This window comes from Crinia signifera, chromosome 5 (assembly GCF_055691185.1).
Source record: "Crinia signifera chromosome 5, ASM5569118v1, whole genome shotgun sequence".
NCBI classification, from domain to species: domain Eukaryota; kingdom Metazoa; phylum Chordata; class Amphibia; order Anura; family Myobatrachidae; genus Crinia; species Crinia signifera.
In genome coordinates, this window is record NC_139221.1 from 291,676,350 (window position 1) to 291,695,345 (window position 18,996).

The 18,996-nt window shown below is 43.2% G+C and overlaps 1 protein-coding gene across 13 annotated transcripts in view; it reads right to left on the reverse strand.

Moving 5' to 3' along the window:
• KIAA1217 (KIAA1217 ortholog) overlaps positions 1-18,996 on the reverse strand; it is a 632,840-nt gene that overhangs the window by 24,240 nt on the left and 589,604 nt on the right. For all 13 annotated transcript variants that reach the window (XM_083189268.1, XM_083189269.1, XM_083189270.1 and 10 more), the window contains 4 exons: positions 18,575-18,679; positions 16,090-16,142; positions 11,150-11,319; positions 4,190-4,365 (listed from right to left, as the gene is read on the reverse strand). In XM_083189268.1, coding sequence (XP_083045394.1) covers positions 4,190-4,365; positions 11,150-11,319; positions 16,090-16,142; positions 18,575-18,679 — 504 coding nt within the window. The remainder of the gene's footprint in view (positions 1-4,189; positions 4,366-11,149; positions 11,320-16,089; positions 16,143-18,574; positions 18,680-18,996) is intronic.

The following is an 18,996-nucleotide window of genomic DNA, read 5'->3' on the forward strand; positions in this document are numbered from 1 at the left end:
CCTTAAAAAATTATACCAGCCAATCAACTACTAACTGCCATGTTACAGGCTGTGTTTGAAAAATTAAAGGAGCTGATTGGCTGGCACTTTGCCACTCTCCACCTGTAGTATTTACTTTAGTCGTTCTTTAACTTTTTGTTTTCTGTTGTCAATCGCAGAATTTTGCAACTGCCTGCTGCCGCCGGGTGGTTGTAGTTATGCGAGTAATTGCAAAACTACAACTCTTACTGAATCAGGCCCTAAATGTGTTACTGTATGTAAGTAATTTATAATAAATCATTTAATCCAGATTACGGCATTTGCGGATGAAAGATTTTGTTGTTAAAAAAAAAACATTAACTGCTGTAAAATATCTTTTTTTTTTATCCAAAATCCTGAGTCCTATCCTAATTCTTCCCGACAAGAAAACGTAAGGTAGACACTATCTGATTCCCTCCAAAATATTGCTTCCTCTAAAGTGGAGCAGCCTCTCATGCGCTGCAGTCTTTGGCAGAGTCTATGAATATATTTATGGAATGTCTGTGTGTGTGTGCGCATATGCCTGGCTTTCGCTGACTTCTGATACTAATATAGGACTATAAAGTTAGTCACAGGAACTATCAGCAAAGGCCAGATATATGAAACTGCATACTGTATATAAAAATAACATATTGGTACACGCTCCTCAAATCCTCGCTCCATCCTCATGTTATTAATGGGTTTGGTGAAAGATTTCAAAGCAAGCATTATTGTTATGGATGCTGGTCATACTTGTCTTATCGGCTAATACCCCAAGTGGAGATGAGAACCAGGAGCAGTACCAGGGTAGCAGGCAAGGAGAATCACCAGACAAAATATACAGGGCCAGATGCACTAAGCTTCAAAAGTGCTAAAATGGAGAGTGATAAACAACCAACCAATCAGTTCCAACCTGACATGTCACAGACTGTTTGAAAAATGTCAGGCTGGAGCTGATTGGTTGGTTGTTTATCACTCTCAATTGTATCACTTTTGAAGCTTAGTGCATCTGGCCCCTCGTCCTAAATAAATTCCTGCAGATATGCCGATGTTGTAGTGTAGTACGGTGATGCGATACATTGCATATGATGGTATACTGATTTAGTGGTCTGTAAAACAGAGTGCCTCTTTAAAGCACAGCAGCTTAATAAATGCATTAGTAAGGAGCAGATACAAATGTCTCTGGCGCTGCGCACTGGACGGATGATTGATTTCTCCTGGAACATCCCCAGCTGTTGCGTGCAGGAGCAGTCTGTTAGAAAGCGCTCATAGGTAGAACAGCTGCTGATGTTACAGAGAGGAATAGGTGCTGAAAATGCTGTCATTGGAAATTGAGGAGCGGAGAATAAAGTGGTAAAAAAAAAAAATCTAAAACGGAACATTTCTATAAAAATGTCAGCGTCTTGCAGACTGTACTGTGATTATGGATGCAGACCAAGGGCATCGGGAAAGCCTGCAATAAATACTGACACATTATCTGTCTTCCATGACAAATATGCCTTCTGCGCGCGTAGATTCGGGAGTACAAGTAAACGTGTGCATGCGAGATGGTAGCAATGCAGGAAGGGGGAACACCTGCAGGAAACTGCTGTTACCGAAATGATGGAAACGCAGAATTACTCCACGCATAGTACATCTGTGTTTTAATGGTATTCTGGGGCGAATAGATGCACCCTAACTAGAGGATAACAAATGAACCAATCTGTGTAGTGTATGTAGAGGCAAGCAACAAATTATTACCAATATCTATTTACACTGTGTGTGTGTGTGTGTGTTTGTGTGTGTGTACAGAGGTGTCCTCATACAATACATATTTGCTGCAACCAAACACCCCCTTTGAGACTCTTCAAAGTGTTAAGCATCTAATTTGCATTTTACCAATACAAGTTCTGTTCTGCTCCATAAAAAACACACTATACAAGTGTCATATATCACATTAATCAGCACAGACTCCTCGTGTGTCCATGTTAACACACACTATACAAGTGTCATATATCACATTAATCAGCACAGACTCCTCGTGTGTCCATGTTAACACACACTATACAAGTGTCATATATCACATTAATTAGCACAGACTCCTCGTGTGTCCATGTTAACACACACTATACAAGTGTCATATCACATTAATCAGCACAGACTCCTCGTGAATCCATGTTATTGCTATTAAAATGCATTTTTTCGGCAAAAAATTACGCTCAATTTTGCACGGGACCTTGTCGGTCATTTACACTAGCCATCTCGCGCTGCATGGCGTAATAAGGTAAATGTAAGATGGCATATCTATATATATATTGTGGCAGATACCGTACAGCATATTCCCACAAGAGGATAATGTGGGAAATCCAGACCAGGTTTTAGATCTGCAGCAGGAAAATGACATCCAGTCCATGTTACCTAACTGATACGATCTGGGTTGGGCTGATTAAGCAGCACCTGTGTTCTCCTGATATAAGTGTTTCCAGGGAAGAGGGTTATTGCGCTTGATGGTGGAATAGCTGCCCAAGCAGTAGGCAGAGGTGTGGGCTATGGTAGGGACCACTGGAGCTCTCTGAAGTGTTTGTACTATGCTGTGACACCTGTATACTACAATGCTGTACCATTATTGCTGTGCTGATTTACCTAGTATGCTGGTCACCTGCTACAAAAATAAAGACCAAGCTTTATCCTACTTGTATCCAATGGGCAGAGGGTCAGGAAGACCTAATAGTTGGCTGTAGCCAAGAGCCCCGTCCATACAGTTCTATTGTGGGTTCATGCAGCCATTGATGCACCGATTGCTCCGCAGTGACATTATGCTAACTCACCACCAGATTGTTTAGTAAGTAGCTGCTCAGAGGTAGGAGTGTTGAAATAGTGATAAATAGATGTGAGAAGGGGTTACATAACGAAAAAAAATACAAAGTGATAGAAATAGTTGGTGGTGCCCAAAACGGCCCGGCCAGAGCAATCCAAGGTGAACAACTGGGCCAAACGTTCACCCCACATCTGACTTTTTATATAATTATAAATGCAAAATGATCTTACCTGTGGCTATGCTATACACAATGTGCAGACATCAAATGCTAGGCTATAATAAGAGGGGGAAGGGCTCCCATTGGGGTGGGTGGCAGGGTTTAAGAAGAGGTTATTTTTAAAAAGCAGATTGTTCTATGAATACAAAGTACGGTACTTGTTTCCTAGCGCGGCCACACCGATTTGTATCGGGGTGATCGTGTCGGAAAAATTGCGTCAGTCGCATCGCATGCGACCAAATCGCATGCGATGCGACCGACGCGATCGACCCGATTTTTACATTAAATCAAATGTGAATAGGGCCCCTGGGACGAGGAGACGCGTATAACTTCACAGGTATACGTGTCCGCTCGCCACGCTTCGGGCTCGGTGGTATGAAAAGGTCGGAGGACGCGCACCGCCGACCCTCGCGGGCTCGCTGCGCTCGCCACGCTTCCGGTTGGCGTCAATCGTGGGGTGACGCTCACAATGGGGTTGCGTAACATTTTAACCATATTTTAACCAATCATATTGGCCCATTTCACATTGTTTCCTATGTAAAATGGACTTAATCAAGTCCATCTCATCTTGTGCCATTATAATGGCACAAGACCGACGCGATGCTCCCGATTTCAATGTTAAAAATATTTTAACATTGAAGCCTACGGCAAAATCACGTCCATCGCGTCGGGGGCCATGTTAATGCACGCGACCGACGCAATGCCCCCGAATTTTGCCTTTGCTGGCAAAATGGAACTGATTTCAAAGGAAATCGGGTCCATCGCGTCCCTTAACTTTAAGGTACACGATGGACGCGATTGTGGCCGTGCTAGGAAACAAGTACCCAAAGTCCTGGGCAACTAAAGTCCTGGGCAACCAATCAGATCCTGTCTACTATCTTCTAGAGGGTTCTAAATAAATAAGTAGATTCTGATTGGTTGCCCATAGTCACATCACATGTGAAGTAGAATACACATCTTAGTAAATTTCCCCATACATATCACAATGCCCGACCGCAAGGGGGACTTGGAGGCATACCTTAATTAATATCCTGTAATGCAGACATCCAACCCACGTTTTGATTCTGTCAGTGTTCATGCCATCTTGAGTATGGTAAACCACTCCATAGCGGAACCACGTCTTATGCAAGAATCGTTATGATGTTCTATATTTATTGTTCGATTTATTTATTTTTTACCTTAACTTTATGATAATCTGCTCCTCGTCCTGGAGATACTTCTGGCGCTCCTGTTCCACTAGGACGCGCTGTCTCTGCACCGGGTCCTCCAGGCTCTTGACCATTTCTGACACTTTACTGCTGATTTCCAGCTCTGCCTTCTTCATCAGCGCTCTTACCATCTCCTGGTTCTGCAGCTGTGACACAAAAGAAATCAGTTCTCATTTCTTCCTTGTGTCTCCTGAGAATCTTGCACACAATTCATCCCTGATGCTGCAGCTTACAAGAAACCTGTGATTAAGTAGAAATATCCCATATATATACAGTAAGACTGGTCTCTGCCAGTGCTCGTGCACCCCGCAGCTGTGTTGTATGTATGGAGAAGTGGACAAGTGTGCGCTAATTGGCTGGATGATGCCATTGACTCTGGCTTGATGGCATTCTTCAGCTTAGTAGAATGAGAATGTTAGTGTTCTAAGTTCTGCTAAATAGATGTTCATATTAAATAGATGCTAATATGTACACAATCAGCTCCTGACTGGTAAGTTACAGGCTGGGTTTGAAAAGGGACAGTTAAGATCTGATTGGCCGGTGATAAACTAGACAGCACTTTGGGGCAGATGTATTAAGCCTTAGCAAGAGATAAATGCAAGGGTGATTAAAAGAGATAAACATCCAGCCAATCAGCTCCTTACTGACTTTTTTCAAACACAGCCTGTAACATGGCAGTTAGGTTGTGATTGGCTGGACGTTTATCTCTCTTTGAGCCAGATGTATTAAGCTTCACAAAGTGATAAAATCAGCTCCTATCTGTCATATTACAGGCTGGGTTAAAAAAATGACAGCTAGCAGCTGATTGGATGGTTGTTTATCACTCTCCACTTTTTCACTTTTTAAAGCTTGATACATCTGGCCCTCAATCACCCTTGCATTTATCTCTTGTTAAGGCTTAATACATCTGCCCCTTTATCGCTTCTCCTCCCTTATCACGGCTTCATACTTCTACCCTGAAGGCCTTGGGATACTTGCTTCAGGTTGGTGGTTCAGGACAAAAACAAATCATTTACGCTAAACATGATGGACAAATCTAGTGCTGGTGGCAGCCATTCGTAAAATACGTGGACAATTAGAACCACAACATAACTGAACCCAAGGATGACACTTTACTTAATCGATTACATTTTTATTTATCAATAAGAAACGTTTGGACTAGGGATGCCTTGAAGAAATGGTTATACACTAGAGCGCCATGATCCAAGAAAGTTTGTGAACCACTGGCATATGCCATTTGAGAATTTTGTTATTGTAATGCGGATATTTTAATGGACCAAACAGGTAGCGAGAGTTTGCATTCTCTGAAGTGAGTAGCTGACCCGCTCGGGAATATTCTTGGACATTTCTTTGAAATGTATTTTACACCTTCAGGGCTAAAGATGACTTTATATCACTAAAGTCCTCATGTCTAAAGAGTTCTGGTAAGTTTACTGTCCCCTTATTGGGAGTTAATGAAGCTGGGGGCAGAGAAAGGATTCTGAAGAATGACATCATTGTGCCAGTGCCATGATGTCACGGATAAATGTGTAAAGTGGACAAATAGGCACATTTACCAGAAGAAGGTTTCCATTCCGGAAAGGTGTTGCTCTTGTCAATTACTATTAATGTCAAAAATGAGTTCAGTATTTAACGGTTCTTGATTCAGATTACGTTCTGTGACAGGTTTAGTGGTCCTTTAATGTTAATGTGGAAAGGCTTACTGTACTATTAAGTCAAATATTGAGAGTAATATGTTCCTACTGCACATCTAATTAAGTTTAGATGAGAAGACCAGGTTAGGAACATATGACATTACTATGGCAAGTGAGAGCCTTCCATCATTTTTAATGAAGGCTTCAAACGGCTCAGAAAAAGTAGCAGCGCGGAGCAGAGAAATAACCCCATGAAATATAGCTTTCGGCTTTGACAATTTAAGAATATTTAGACATATATTTGAGACTTTAACAACAGCATATACAGTAAATATGTATATATGAAACACAAGTAGTGGTGGCTCCAGAGGGGAAACTTCAGCACAGTTCAAAAATATAAAAAGGTGAGACACACCCACTGTCAGTGAGTCAGTTAGGAATGGCAGTTGGTGCAGCTCCCTTATTTGAATTTTGAACTGTGCTGCAGCCCCCTCTGGATCCGCCACTGCATTCAAGCCTATGTATAAACTTATATATGAAGTATTAGATGCGTTACCTTCTCACATTAGCTCTGCTCACAAATTAAGGCTTCTTTTTCATAAACAGTTATAAAGGGCTGTACATGAGAAAGATGTGAGGATGACGAAGTGCAATTATCTGTAGTAGAATGGTCTAATTATTTCTCGCCAATTACTGTAAATAACATAGTATGTGTAGCTGTGATAAAGAGACTTTGGCAAGAAGAACTCCTAAAGTTCCACTGTGGCAGAGAACCAATTAAATAAGATGAAACTCATTTGAAATACTAAATAAATGAAAGTGAGTGCGTTTTTTCTCTCCTGCTTTTTAATGTTTTAATTACATGCGGTCACATTTCATAGAAAAAATTTCTAGTTCCACTGAGAAACAAAAACATGGCTTTTGTGATAATTAAACAGCAGCCTCAACCCCAGCGAGCTAAATGTGGAATCTAGAACATTACCTCAAAGGTACAACACCAAGTATATGCTAGCCACATTCCCATAGACTGTTATAGGGGAACAACCAATTGGAAAACTGACTGCAGATCGATCACAGCAAATGTATTGATCTGAATTCTCAGTTTGCGCAATATTTACTAAAATGCACTTTATTTGAACTCTGCTATATCCTCATATTTTAAGAGTTTACACTAAGGATACATCAGCAGTATGCATGTGTGCCTAGGGAGGAGGTGTGATGTGTGCCAATCACCCGAGCAGGGAGGAGGGGGAATGTGTGCTAATTACCCGGGCCCACCTTTGCAGTGTGCAGCACCAGGGGTTAAAGTGAGGGGGAACTGGGTGGACCTGAGTTCCACCTCCTCTAATGGTAGGGGGACCTCAGTTCCACCTCTACCACAGCCCCGAACAGTAAAACAGAAAAGCCTGTCCCAGCGGCTTCTTCTTCTTACACGTCGTATGTGATGTCATGCCATCACTGCCACTGAAGTGAAGAAGAGCCACTAAGAGGAGCTGGCTCCATGCTTGCTGAAGACAGGGTGAGAGGGAGCCGGAGGGACTCAGAGGTAGGGAACATGCCGGTGAGACACATGGCATGGAGCTGCTGAGGGACATTGTGTGACCACACCCCTTCCTTTTGGGATCATTTTCCTTTTATGGGAGGTAGGGCACAAATTCCCTGCCACTGGTTTAGGTTCTACCTAATAAGGTATGTGGGGGGGAGAGGGGTCGATGTTAGGATAAAGGAGTTCCACCTCCTCTCCAGGACCACTTTAAGCCCTGTGCAGCACCATGCTCATTTTGATGGAACTGTGGTCACACCTCTTGATTTGGTATCACCGTGCCTTGCACATGTCTTAACCGTTTGAGTGCCAACATCTATGAGAGATGTTCAAAATATCCACTAAAATTTGCCACCGTCACTCACATTTGTTATATAAATTCAAATAAAAAAATGTTGTGCAGAAAATTATTATGGTTACTACATAAGATAAGCATTACAGGTCATTATGTTGAATCAAAAAAAATGGGGGGGGGGGGGGGATTTTCACACCTATTTAGACAAATTTGCTTGGCACTCAAAGGGTTAATGGCACTTGTAATCTAGATGGAATTCTTGCATTAAGGAGGTGAATCATAGATGTATGCAAATAGCATAGCCGCTGTGTCTTTGTATGCGCCTGCTATGCTAAAATACGTAAAAGCCATAGGAGGCTTCGTTAATAAAAAGGCACCCACTGCAGGCTTCTCTGAGCCGCCCCCGTTTTATGGAACTCTGCCACTCGCTGACCCTAAACGCCAGTCGCATGTCAGTTACCCTGCTGCGGCTTTTGGGACACAGCGTGTGCGTTGCAGAACCTGATCTGCACATGCTCAGTGCAGCACATGCGCAGAGCAAAAACCTTCAGAAATTTCTGTGAACATCATAGTTAAACAGTCAAGAATCTCTCTCTCTCTCTCTCTCTCTCTCTCTCTCTAGTTAAATAAAAGGCTAACTACTCCTCACATCTATTAAAACTAGAGGCCACTCAACAGACCAAATTACTCCTTTGTGTGCTAAAAGCTGTCATCCCAGAAATTAAAAACAATTTTTGCAGGGACACTGATGTGTTTCAAACTTTCCTGGATACGGAGAAAGGAAGCTGTAAAGACAGATTGGAGATAGTAGCAAATGGGGACTTGGGGTGGGGCTCATAGTTGAGCTAAAAACTGTCACAGCTCAAAGTGAAAGTACATTGCAGGAGCTGTCATTTTGATGGGCTTTTAACTAGCTGTTAAATAGTTTTACAGGTTGAAGGAATTGAAATGGAAAAAGAATGTCTAACATTTGATTCCTGTAACTGGAAGAGATTTACATTTTATTGTTCCCGTAAAGGCAGCGCAGTGCACTGGAAAGTACCCAACGCGTTTTTCCACAATTACGCTAACCTTTACATTTTTGCCCAAGTGTCTGTCAAATATTTTTCATTAAAAGACAAAGCGGAATGACTGGACTGTGGGAGTGTACGAGGTATAAAGGTCAGTAGCCATGCTGCAGCAATGATATGAGTTATGGGGAATATCAGGCTATATTCCAAAAGGATACACATGCAAATAACCCAATGCTAAATGGAAGACACCTCTGTCCAAGCCAGTTACACCTCTCTGAGACTACAAGGTTCTTTCAATTCTTTTTCTCTTAGCCAAAGCAGACTGGCTGACTGTTGAAATGAATTCCTACCCTCAGTCACTGTTATAGGAAAGAGAAAAACAACATAAAGAATACCTCCAATTGTCATTATTGAGAGATAAAGGTGGATGTTCTAATTTTTGGACAGATAGGTTAACGCAAGCAATAGGTCAACATAAAAATGGTTCACTGGGAAAAGGTCAACATGAGTTTATCAAGAATTAAAAAAAAAAAAAAACGACTTGTTCCTATTACCATCCCAGTGGTCATAGAGAGAGACTAAAATAGTGTGCCCAGTGCAGCAGGGTACCGTGTCCAAAGCGCTCTCCATGTAAGGGGGTTGCGGTACACTTTCAAGGTGTCCATGTTGACCTATGTCAACACAGACACCCCAAAATAATGAAAAATGCATGTAGACCTTTTGCTTGTGTTGACTTTTTGACCATGTGTCTACTTAATGACTGTCGACCAATAGTGGCTGATCTAAAGACTGTCGACCTAAAGATCCAAACGGTACCCCTAGATACTGTACTGTATGTTGCATATTTTTTTTAAAGATGCAATACTAACTTACAGCTGTAGGTGGCGCATTCTGCATTCTTATTTCTGGGCTATATTTTCAGCCAAGAAAAGTGGCTTGACCAAATAGAGTGCAATCATTCTCAAACACTAATACAATCTTAGAAAATAGGCGGGGTTTTTTGCAATACAGAATAATGTCTATTGGAATGAAGAACAATGTAGCTGCCAGAAATATTATTTAGGCATTCAGTATACCGACGCCGTCATCACAACTGCCGCCAGAAGACTGGTGGCAGTATCTCAAAAGGATCAGGTGGGTATGTAGGGGGGTTAGGGTCAGACAAAGGATGGGTGTGGTTAGGTTTAGGCACTAGTGGGGTACTTGGGGTTATGCTGCAGAGAGGGGAAGGTTGGGGTTAGGCTGCAGGGAGGGGAAGGTCAGGGTTAGGCTGCGGGGAGGGGAAGGTCAGGGTTAGGCTGCGGGGAGGGGAAGGTCAGGGTTAGGCTGCGGAGAGGGGATTGTCAGGGTTAGGCTGCGGAGAGGGGATTGTCAGGGTTAGGCTGCGGGGAGAGGAAGGTTATGGTTAGGCTGCTGAAAGGGAAGGTAAGTAGTATACTTACCAGACCCCTGTAAGGATTCCCGCTTTCAGGATACCAGCGTCGGTATCCTAACCAACTGTCATTTGTATGTATCCTGTAGGAAAACCTAATTTACAGTAAATGTAAATGGCTGGCATGTGTGCCAGATCGTATTACGGGGATACTCGACTGAACGAAGCAATACAATGGGCGGACTCCTAACACCATTGCATTGATAAGGACTATACTAGGTGTGCCTAGGCGTTCCACTCCCCACTCATCCAGCAACATGTTACATATGCTGCACTAGAAAACACCAGTCCTTTCATCACCTATAGATCTAGTGCAGAACACGGACTCATATACTGTTCCTCTAGCATAGTGTTTTTCAACTAGTGTGCCTTGAGCTGTTCTCAAGTGCGCCCCCAGATCTAGAGATGCCGAAACCAGTTTACAGCCACCACCAGTTCAACTGTTATTTACTGGTCTCTTCTTTTCATGTATTCAATGTATTTTATTTTTGTTACCTGTGGGGACCAGTGTGATTGTTTTTTTATATGGGGGCCAAAAGGTTTGGTGTTTTTCCTGTGGGAACCAATGTGTTTTGCCCTGTGGGGATCTCATGGTGTGCCTTGGCAATTTTAAAATCCTATTTAGTGTGCCGCAAGGTAAAAAAGGTTGAAAATCACTGCTCTAGGTAAAGTCCTGCCACTGATCTAGGATTACAGTAGATCCCCAAAAGATGGATCTCACCTTTATGGTACTTGCTATATTTACTGAATTGATGTTATTATTATTTTTGATGACTATAATATATTATAGCTATAACTGATCACACATCCTGCCATTCCAACCATAAAGATGAACCACTGAACTGAGGGCAACCAGTTGTTCTCCTGCTGTCGGGAAACTACGCACAAACATGGGATTTGTAGTTCCACAAGTGAAGGACTTAGCTGCACTCCGTAGACATAATACAAACAGCACAAAAACCTTAAAATGACAAAGCAGATTGAAATACACCGATATGCAGACGGCAACATACCTGCAGCTGTCTCATCTTGTGTAGCTGATGGCGCAGCTCTGCGATGTTTCGCCTCATGACTTGGAGGCTGACATGTTTATCTGTGGATCCAGCAGGTGGCGCTGTAGGAGTGAAGACGGTTGTAGATTCAACAATGGATAATGAATTCTTCCCACTGGATACCACGTGTCCTGCAGGAACAATGTAACAACTAGTCATACACAATTATTACAAAGTACATAATGAGACAGGATGGCTGTCATATTACAGGCTCTGGGGTATATGCAGTAACTAGCCTTGGGGAGAGCGATAAAGTAGACAGTCAAGAAAGGTGCAAACAGAAAAACAACATGAAAATACAACAGGGGATTCAGACTGGATTTTGCCTCAAATGGACAAAACCATGCTGCACTGCAGGTGGGGCAGATGTAACACGTGCAGAGAGAATAAGATTTGTGTGATTTATTTTGCTTCTGTGCAGGGTAAATACTGGCTGCTGTATTTTTACACTGCAATTTAGATTTCTCTTTCAACACACTTCTCCCAAATCTAATTCTCTCTGCACGTTACATCTGCCCCACCTGCAGTGCAGCAAAAACAAAGAAAGCATCACTTTCTTCTTTTGCACAGTCTGCAGATTATTGCATTACTGATCCTCAAGTGATCTGCAGAACATTGCTCTCTTCATCATAATCCATGAGTTTCCTCCCTAAAACATAGGTTTGCAGTGGGTCCCTCTACTCCTCTTTTGCTAAACCATTGTACACTATAGGCCGGTTCTATAAGCGTCTGAGTCCAGCAGCCATGTGGGATGTCAGATAAAATCAGACCTTTTTTTTAAGGGGCAATCATTCACAAGGCAAAACCATGCCATGTCAAGGATTGCCCCTTTAAAAAAAAAACATCAACTTTTGGACGGCATCCCACACCCATTGGACTCGGCTGCTATTGCATCCAGCCCTATGAACTCACTACTGAACTAATCTTTTTTTTTTTTCTTTTTTACATTGCCTAATATAGTATTTAAAAAAAATGTAAACGAAAATGTTCAAATTGTAGCCAGAACTAAACTAACAAAACAAACCAAACAATGCTTTTCTTATGCCAGGGCCACAATTTCACCTTGTTACCAAACCATGGATGAAAAATCCCATACTTTGTGTAGTGCAACCTATAATGCCCACCCCAAGGGGCCATTTCCAGGTGTCACATTCTTAAGTGACAATCGCAGCATAGCTGCAATTCTTACACTCTCACAGAAAGTACTAGACATGTCACCGATTGTAAAAGGCCCAGGGCTTTCAAAATATAGTATGTGAGCGAGCTCGGTCAAACACGCCAATGTAAGCCTGGGTCCCCAGGGGTAATAATACAGGAACCCCTTGGTATATTTAGTAATAACATCTAGATTCTGACGTCTGACCTGCAACTCTTACATGAACCATATTACTGCGTGTATGGAAATTGCCCTGTGTGCAATGACAACACTGTGTCCAAAAGTGCTACGCAGCCTAAACTTGCCTTCCCCAATGGAGGTGAACTGCTTTATTTTCTCAGTCACCTCATGTTTTGCCGACACGAACATCCCATGCAAATGGGGTTAATCACAAAACTGCAAGTTCATTGTGTTTTGCAGGACAAACAAAGCGCGTCTTCTGTTTCTGCTGACAGGAAATTTATTTTGGACACCAAACAAAATTTCTCTGCCTGTTTTGACTGAGCCCTGTGTTTCTGAGGCACCAACAATGAACACACTGTAACACTATGAACTCTGATGATAAAGTGAGAAATTTCTACCCACAAAAGTGAAAACAATCAATGAGAAGAACAGCTGCGTGGGGCAGAGCGGAGCATTGCCAGAGAACTAAACATAAACATAGAGTTCCCTTCTAGGACAGAGCTACTAGTAACATTCAAATGCACAGGTAGAAGGGCCCAGAACTACGTGTCAGCTACTGTTCTCTGTTGTCAACAATATCGGGCACAAGAGAGCTGAGGCGGATGTCCGCTGTGTCCAAGAAAGCAACTTTATATATATAGTGCTTCCTCTTTATAACTACAGGTTAAAACATCGTGGGACATCTATGGTTTTATGCAAACACCGCTACAAAGCCCTTCCATGGTGTACAGCCTTACATTCGTCTATAAGACGGACCATCTCCGTGGATCCGCTAAGCCACCTGCCTGTCACCGCAGTGTCCTATTAGCTGTTGCTAATAGCTTTGCCAGGTGCTTTCCAATTAGCCCCTATATGGCATGCTCCGCCTCCCGATTCCAGAACTTATGAGGATCAGGCATAATCCGTGACAAGCAACCGTTGGAGCCAAGATAACACATGGAATTGGGAAGTTATCACAGGTCATTTTTTAGCTTCTAATTGGATACCATGATAAAGACCATCAGTCATAAATAGCAATATCAGACCGTATCACAACTAATAGGATACCGTCCTAAATGGTAACACTTAGGGGGGTATTCAATCTCCCGCCGCTATTCCTGACGGGGGAAATAGCAGCGGGGCCCTAATCAATGCGGTCTTCCCCTACAGCATTGAACAGTCGGGCCCGTTCTGCCGAGAATGGCCAGGAATTGTCGAGCTCCCGGCCGCAGCTTAACAATTTCCGTCCATTTCTCGCGGCCACGCCCCCTTTCTGGCGCTCGGCAGGCAGGACATAGAATCACCGTCGAGCCAGCCGAGAACGGGACTGGGTCAGGGTCGTGAGCAATATGGCAATATCTTCTAGTGTGTATGCCTGATATCTTTAACAATGCACCCCCCCCCCCCTTCATTGTTAGTGATATTGATATCTTCCGGACACGCAGGTCAATCTGCCAATATTGCTCATGCCATTTGCACCTAGTGTTAAGTGTGGATGCACAATACAGTATCTTTCATGATCAGCTCAAGGGAAATTGTTCACCAATATCTTTCGTCTTTCATATCTTCTAGTATGTATGGGTTTTCAGAGTCAATGTTACAACGAGTCACATCCTTGATATTAATAAGACTTGTGCAATTGCTAACATGTAATGACCCATTTGGTGCTGATTTAGGGTAAGTTTCTGCAAAATATATAAAAGAAAAACGTCTAGTAGTATGTGTCTTGTAGAGTATACCACCCCATTGCTGAGTAATGATCTAGATCTAGAATAATCTAGATACTCCACAATATAGGTTTCTGAACATGACAGCAGAAGTGTTGTTCATGGTATATCTTGTGGCATTACATAGAGAATAATGCATGGGCATGGGAGTGACAGGCTGGGAGGTGGGAGCTGATAGGGAAGCTACATGCTGACTTACAATTACAGAATTGCCTACTTGATGGGGAGACACAGAAAATAAATGTACTTATACAGATTTCGGTACTCTTTACTTAGTACGGCGCCCATCGCGGCCATTGCGGGCATTGAATGCACTAAAAAATCGGGTGCAACGCGACCGACGCGATGCCCGCGATTTCCCATAGGGAACAATGTTAAATGTCTCAATTGACCCGATTTTCCTGTTCAATGCGTCAATTGACCCGATTTTCCTGTTCAATGCGTCAATTGACACGATTTTTCCATAGGAAACAATGTTAAATGGCCTACAGAGGCCAAATAGGCCCCCTGAAGTGTGAAATGGCCCCCACAATTGTTAACGCCACCCCACGATCAACGTGAACCCGAAGCGTGGCGAGCGGCGGCGGTATGCGTCCTACGACCTTTTCATACCCCCACTATCCACGTCGGCGTGGAGTTGAGAATAGAATAGTGTGGCGAGCGCAGCGAGCCACCGAGCCCGAAGCGTGGCGAGCCCCGCGAGGGGACGCGGATACCTGTGAAGCCCGCGAAGGGACGCGTTTACCTGTGAAGGTATCCGCGTCCCCTCGCTGCGCTCGCCACACTATTCTATTCTCAACTCCACGCCGACGTGGATAGTGGGGGTATGAAAAGGTCGTAGGACGCGTACCGCTGTGCTCGCCACGCTTCGGGTTGACGTTGATCGTGGGGTGGTGTTAACAATTGTGGGGGCCATTTCACACTTCAGGGTGGCTATTTGGCCTCTGTGGGCCATTTAACATTGTTTCCTATGGAAAAATCGGGTCAATTGAGGCATTGAACAGAAAAATCGGGTCAATTGAGACATTTGACATTGTTCCCTATGGGAAATCGCGGGCATCGCGTTGGTCGCGTCGCACCCGATTTTTAGTGCACTCAATGGCCGCGATGCCCGCGATTTTTTTACCTGCGATGCCCACGATCAAAATCGTGGGCGCCGTGCTAGGTAAAGAGTACCCAGATTTCTGCTTGTACAATGCCAATATAACAAAATACATAACATAGTATTTTAGAACACTGCCATCATCTTCCACAGAATCCCCTTAATATGAAGCACTGGATTATATTTTCGATACAAATAATAACAGTGATATTTATAACAGGCAGAGGCAAATGATCAGCATCCGGAAAAATAAAAATCAATTTAACGCAATGTATCAACTGAAACCATCATATTAGCATTGTACAGTCATAGATGCTGCATAGGTCCTGACCTGCACTCTGATATGAGATCTGCTATGTTTTTCTGGATTTGTACCTATTAGAAGTATGGCTGAGCATTAGGCATTATGATCACAACACTTGGGCAGATGCATTAAGCCTGATGAAGAGAGAAAATAGAAGGTGATATTGCATCAGCCAATCAGCTGTGTTTGAAATATGACAGTTGGTAGTTGATTGGCTGGTGCATTATCACCTTCCACTTTATCTCTTCACCAGACTTCATACATCTGCCCCACTGTGCTTTATCAGTTCCCATACAGTAGATGTATTATAACAGACAACTCAAACGGTGACCATTTGCTATACCCAGAATGCCCAGCTGCAGGGTGTTAAAAACAACAGAGAATGAATAAAAGAATGACTTCTCAATAAGCTGGAGGACTAATTGACTCCAACTGTTCCCCATACTTTACCTGGGCTGTCGGTAATTGGAGGTGTGCTGCTTGCAGACTTTGAGACCTTTTCACTGAAATAAGAAATGCAGAGAATATAGTTAGTGCCAGAGGCAATACCAGGACTACTAGTTGTAGGAGGACATTCCCAGGATGGACCGAAATCTCAGTGATATCACTAGTTACCAGTGAACTGAGGCTATAGTTTTTAGTTTGGTTCAGGTCACAGATAAGCTGCCTAAATGATTAGAGACCTAGTGGAATATTTATTAATCTCAGTGAAGAGACAAAGTGGCTGGTACTACATCTCCCACCAATCGGCTCCTATCTGGCCTAAGTTACAGGCTGGGTTTGAAAAACGACAGGAGCGGATTGTCCGGTGACAAAGTGCCAGCCACTTTATCACTTCACCGGGCAGAATAAATCTGAACCACAATGTATAACTATTGCGTAGGACATTTATTAATTAATTCAGTTTTCTTTGTTCCTTAAAAAAATATATAGATATATATTTTTTTTAGACAATAAAATAAAGAAAAAAAATAAAAGGCATTTGGGGGAAATAATGATGCTTTTATGAATTCACTAGAATCGGACACAACTGTCCTTAACCAGATCGCACCCATCCTGAGCCTGTTTTATAGTACTCCACAGATTGGTTAGGTTGAGTTAATAGCGCACGTGCTTCTCTCGTTACATGTCTAATATTCACTATTCCTCCAAAAATATGTTATATACCCAGACATGCTCAATGGATTAGGAGAAGCGAATGACCCTTATTCAAAACATGCATTTCATGCAATCATCACCCTATTAAATGCAACTGTATATATAACACCCGATTCCTGCTTATTAAATATATTGGTGTAGACAATTAGAGTTTGACCAGGTAGATTGGACATGTTGGGTGTCAGAGCCGGTAAATTATAGTCTCCCCTGTACTGCTGTGGTAACCAGACACAAGGACATTGCATACCCTCCAACTGTACCGCATTTCCCGGTACAGTACCGTTTTTTAACGGTCTGTACCGGCTAAAATAAGCTGTACCGAATGTACCGCTTTTATCACAGAAGCTCAGGGTGATTGAGGGACTCTGGGAGTTGTAGTTCAAAACACTGACGACTGCTCTCCAGAGAGCGTGGGGGAGCTGCCTGCTAAAACTATATCTCCCAGGGTGCACGGGGGGGGGGGGGGGGGGACGCAGCGGGCCTGCCTCTCCCTGCTAGGGGATAGCCTGTGGTTGGAGGATGGCATGGCTGCGGGGAGACTACAAGTCCCAGCATGCTGTGTGCGGCGTGCCAGAGTGACTGCACCCAGCCACTAGAGCGCAAGCCGGCGCTGGGATAAAAGAATGTTTCAGTCATCTTCCAGCCAGACCCCGCACAGCCGATGGGGACTGAGGTAGGGACAGCCAGCACAGCTGTCTCTTTTTTTTTAAATGGGATGCTATAATTTTGGGATTTTTGGAAGTGCAAAGTAAAAGGGTCGTGGCCACGCCCCCTTTACACGTGGCCACGCCCCTCCACCTATGGCCACACCCCCGTACCGATTTTTAAGCCCAATATGTTGGAGGGTATGACATTGGTGGCAGGCTGGTATAGAGCAGTTACTGGGAAGTTTGGCTGTGGTGATTACACCTCAGGCAAGGATAGATGCAAAGTGGGAGGAGTAAAGAGCAATGACTTTCCTTTCTAAGCCAATGGCGCCTTGGTTCATGGGTCTTATAACACTAGCAGCAGGGACTATTTATATTAACCCCTTGAGTGCCAAATGTTATGTAAAAAGAGATTATATTTCCTATAAAAAAAGGTCAATATTACAGGTCATTATGATGAATAAAAAGGCTTGCTTGGCACTTTTCACACCTATTTTGACAAATACACTTGGCACTTAAAAGGTTAACTAATAAAAACACCCCACACTTCAATGTTCTCCCAATTAATTTCTACCTCATATGTAATAGGACAGCGATGATTGTAAGTTAATTAAGGATTTTGAACAAAATGTAATTTAAAAATAAATATGAATGTTATTTCTTTCATAAATAGAGACAGTTGCACTACCCATAGGCCTATACCACTGGATGCACACCGATGGATTGTTCTGGTAGTAGTAGTACAGAAAAGTCACAGAAATCGGTGAGTACAACACACCTTGGGGTAGATTTATTAAGCTCGGTGAAGTGATAAACTGTCTGGTTTTTATCACCGGCCAATCAGCTCCTACGTGTCATTCTTCAAACCAATCCTGTAACTTCACAGGTAGGAGCTGATTGGCCAGTGATAAAAACCAGACGGTTTATCACTTCACCGAGCTTACTAAATCTACCCCCGAGTGCTTACTAAGGCTTAGCCCTGGCTGCCAGTCTGCGTGTGGCTGCACATTGCTGACACATGCCAGGCAGCTTTGTCTGCCACCCATTCATAACGTCATTTGGCTGTCAACATAGTAAATTCAGCCCTGGGTGTTTGGCCAGATGTAAATAAAAAGGTTTTACATATTTACCCAGGTGCATCCTTACTGCTGCTCGGGCCAGGCCCTTTGAAAAGTGCAGTCTGAACCAGTCCAGTTAGACTGGCAATCTGTTTTTCCATGGCATGCATCCTCTCCCTGTAAAACAAGGCAATAGTGTATTACCAGCGCCGTCTCTGTACTCATGGGAAGAAGGTTACAATCAGTTTCTATCCTAGATCAGGGGTTCACAAACTCCATCCTCGGGACCCCCACACAGTTCCCGTTTTCCAGGTCACCCGGCAGGTGCACCCAGGGACATAACAAGAACTTTGTGGGCCCCATATCAAAATCTTGAAAGGGACCCCCACCCGCACCCTTTTCACAAAAAAAAATACATATTGGTCCCCACATGAAAAAAACATAGCCAGAACGGTAGACTCTATCAGCACCACACTGTAGTGCACTGATCAGTA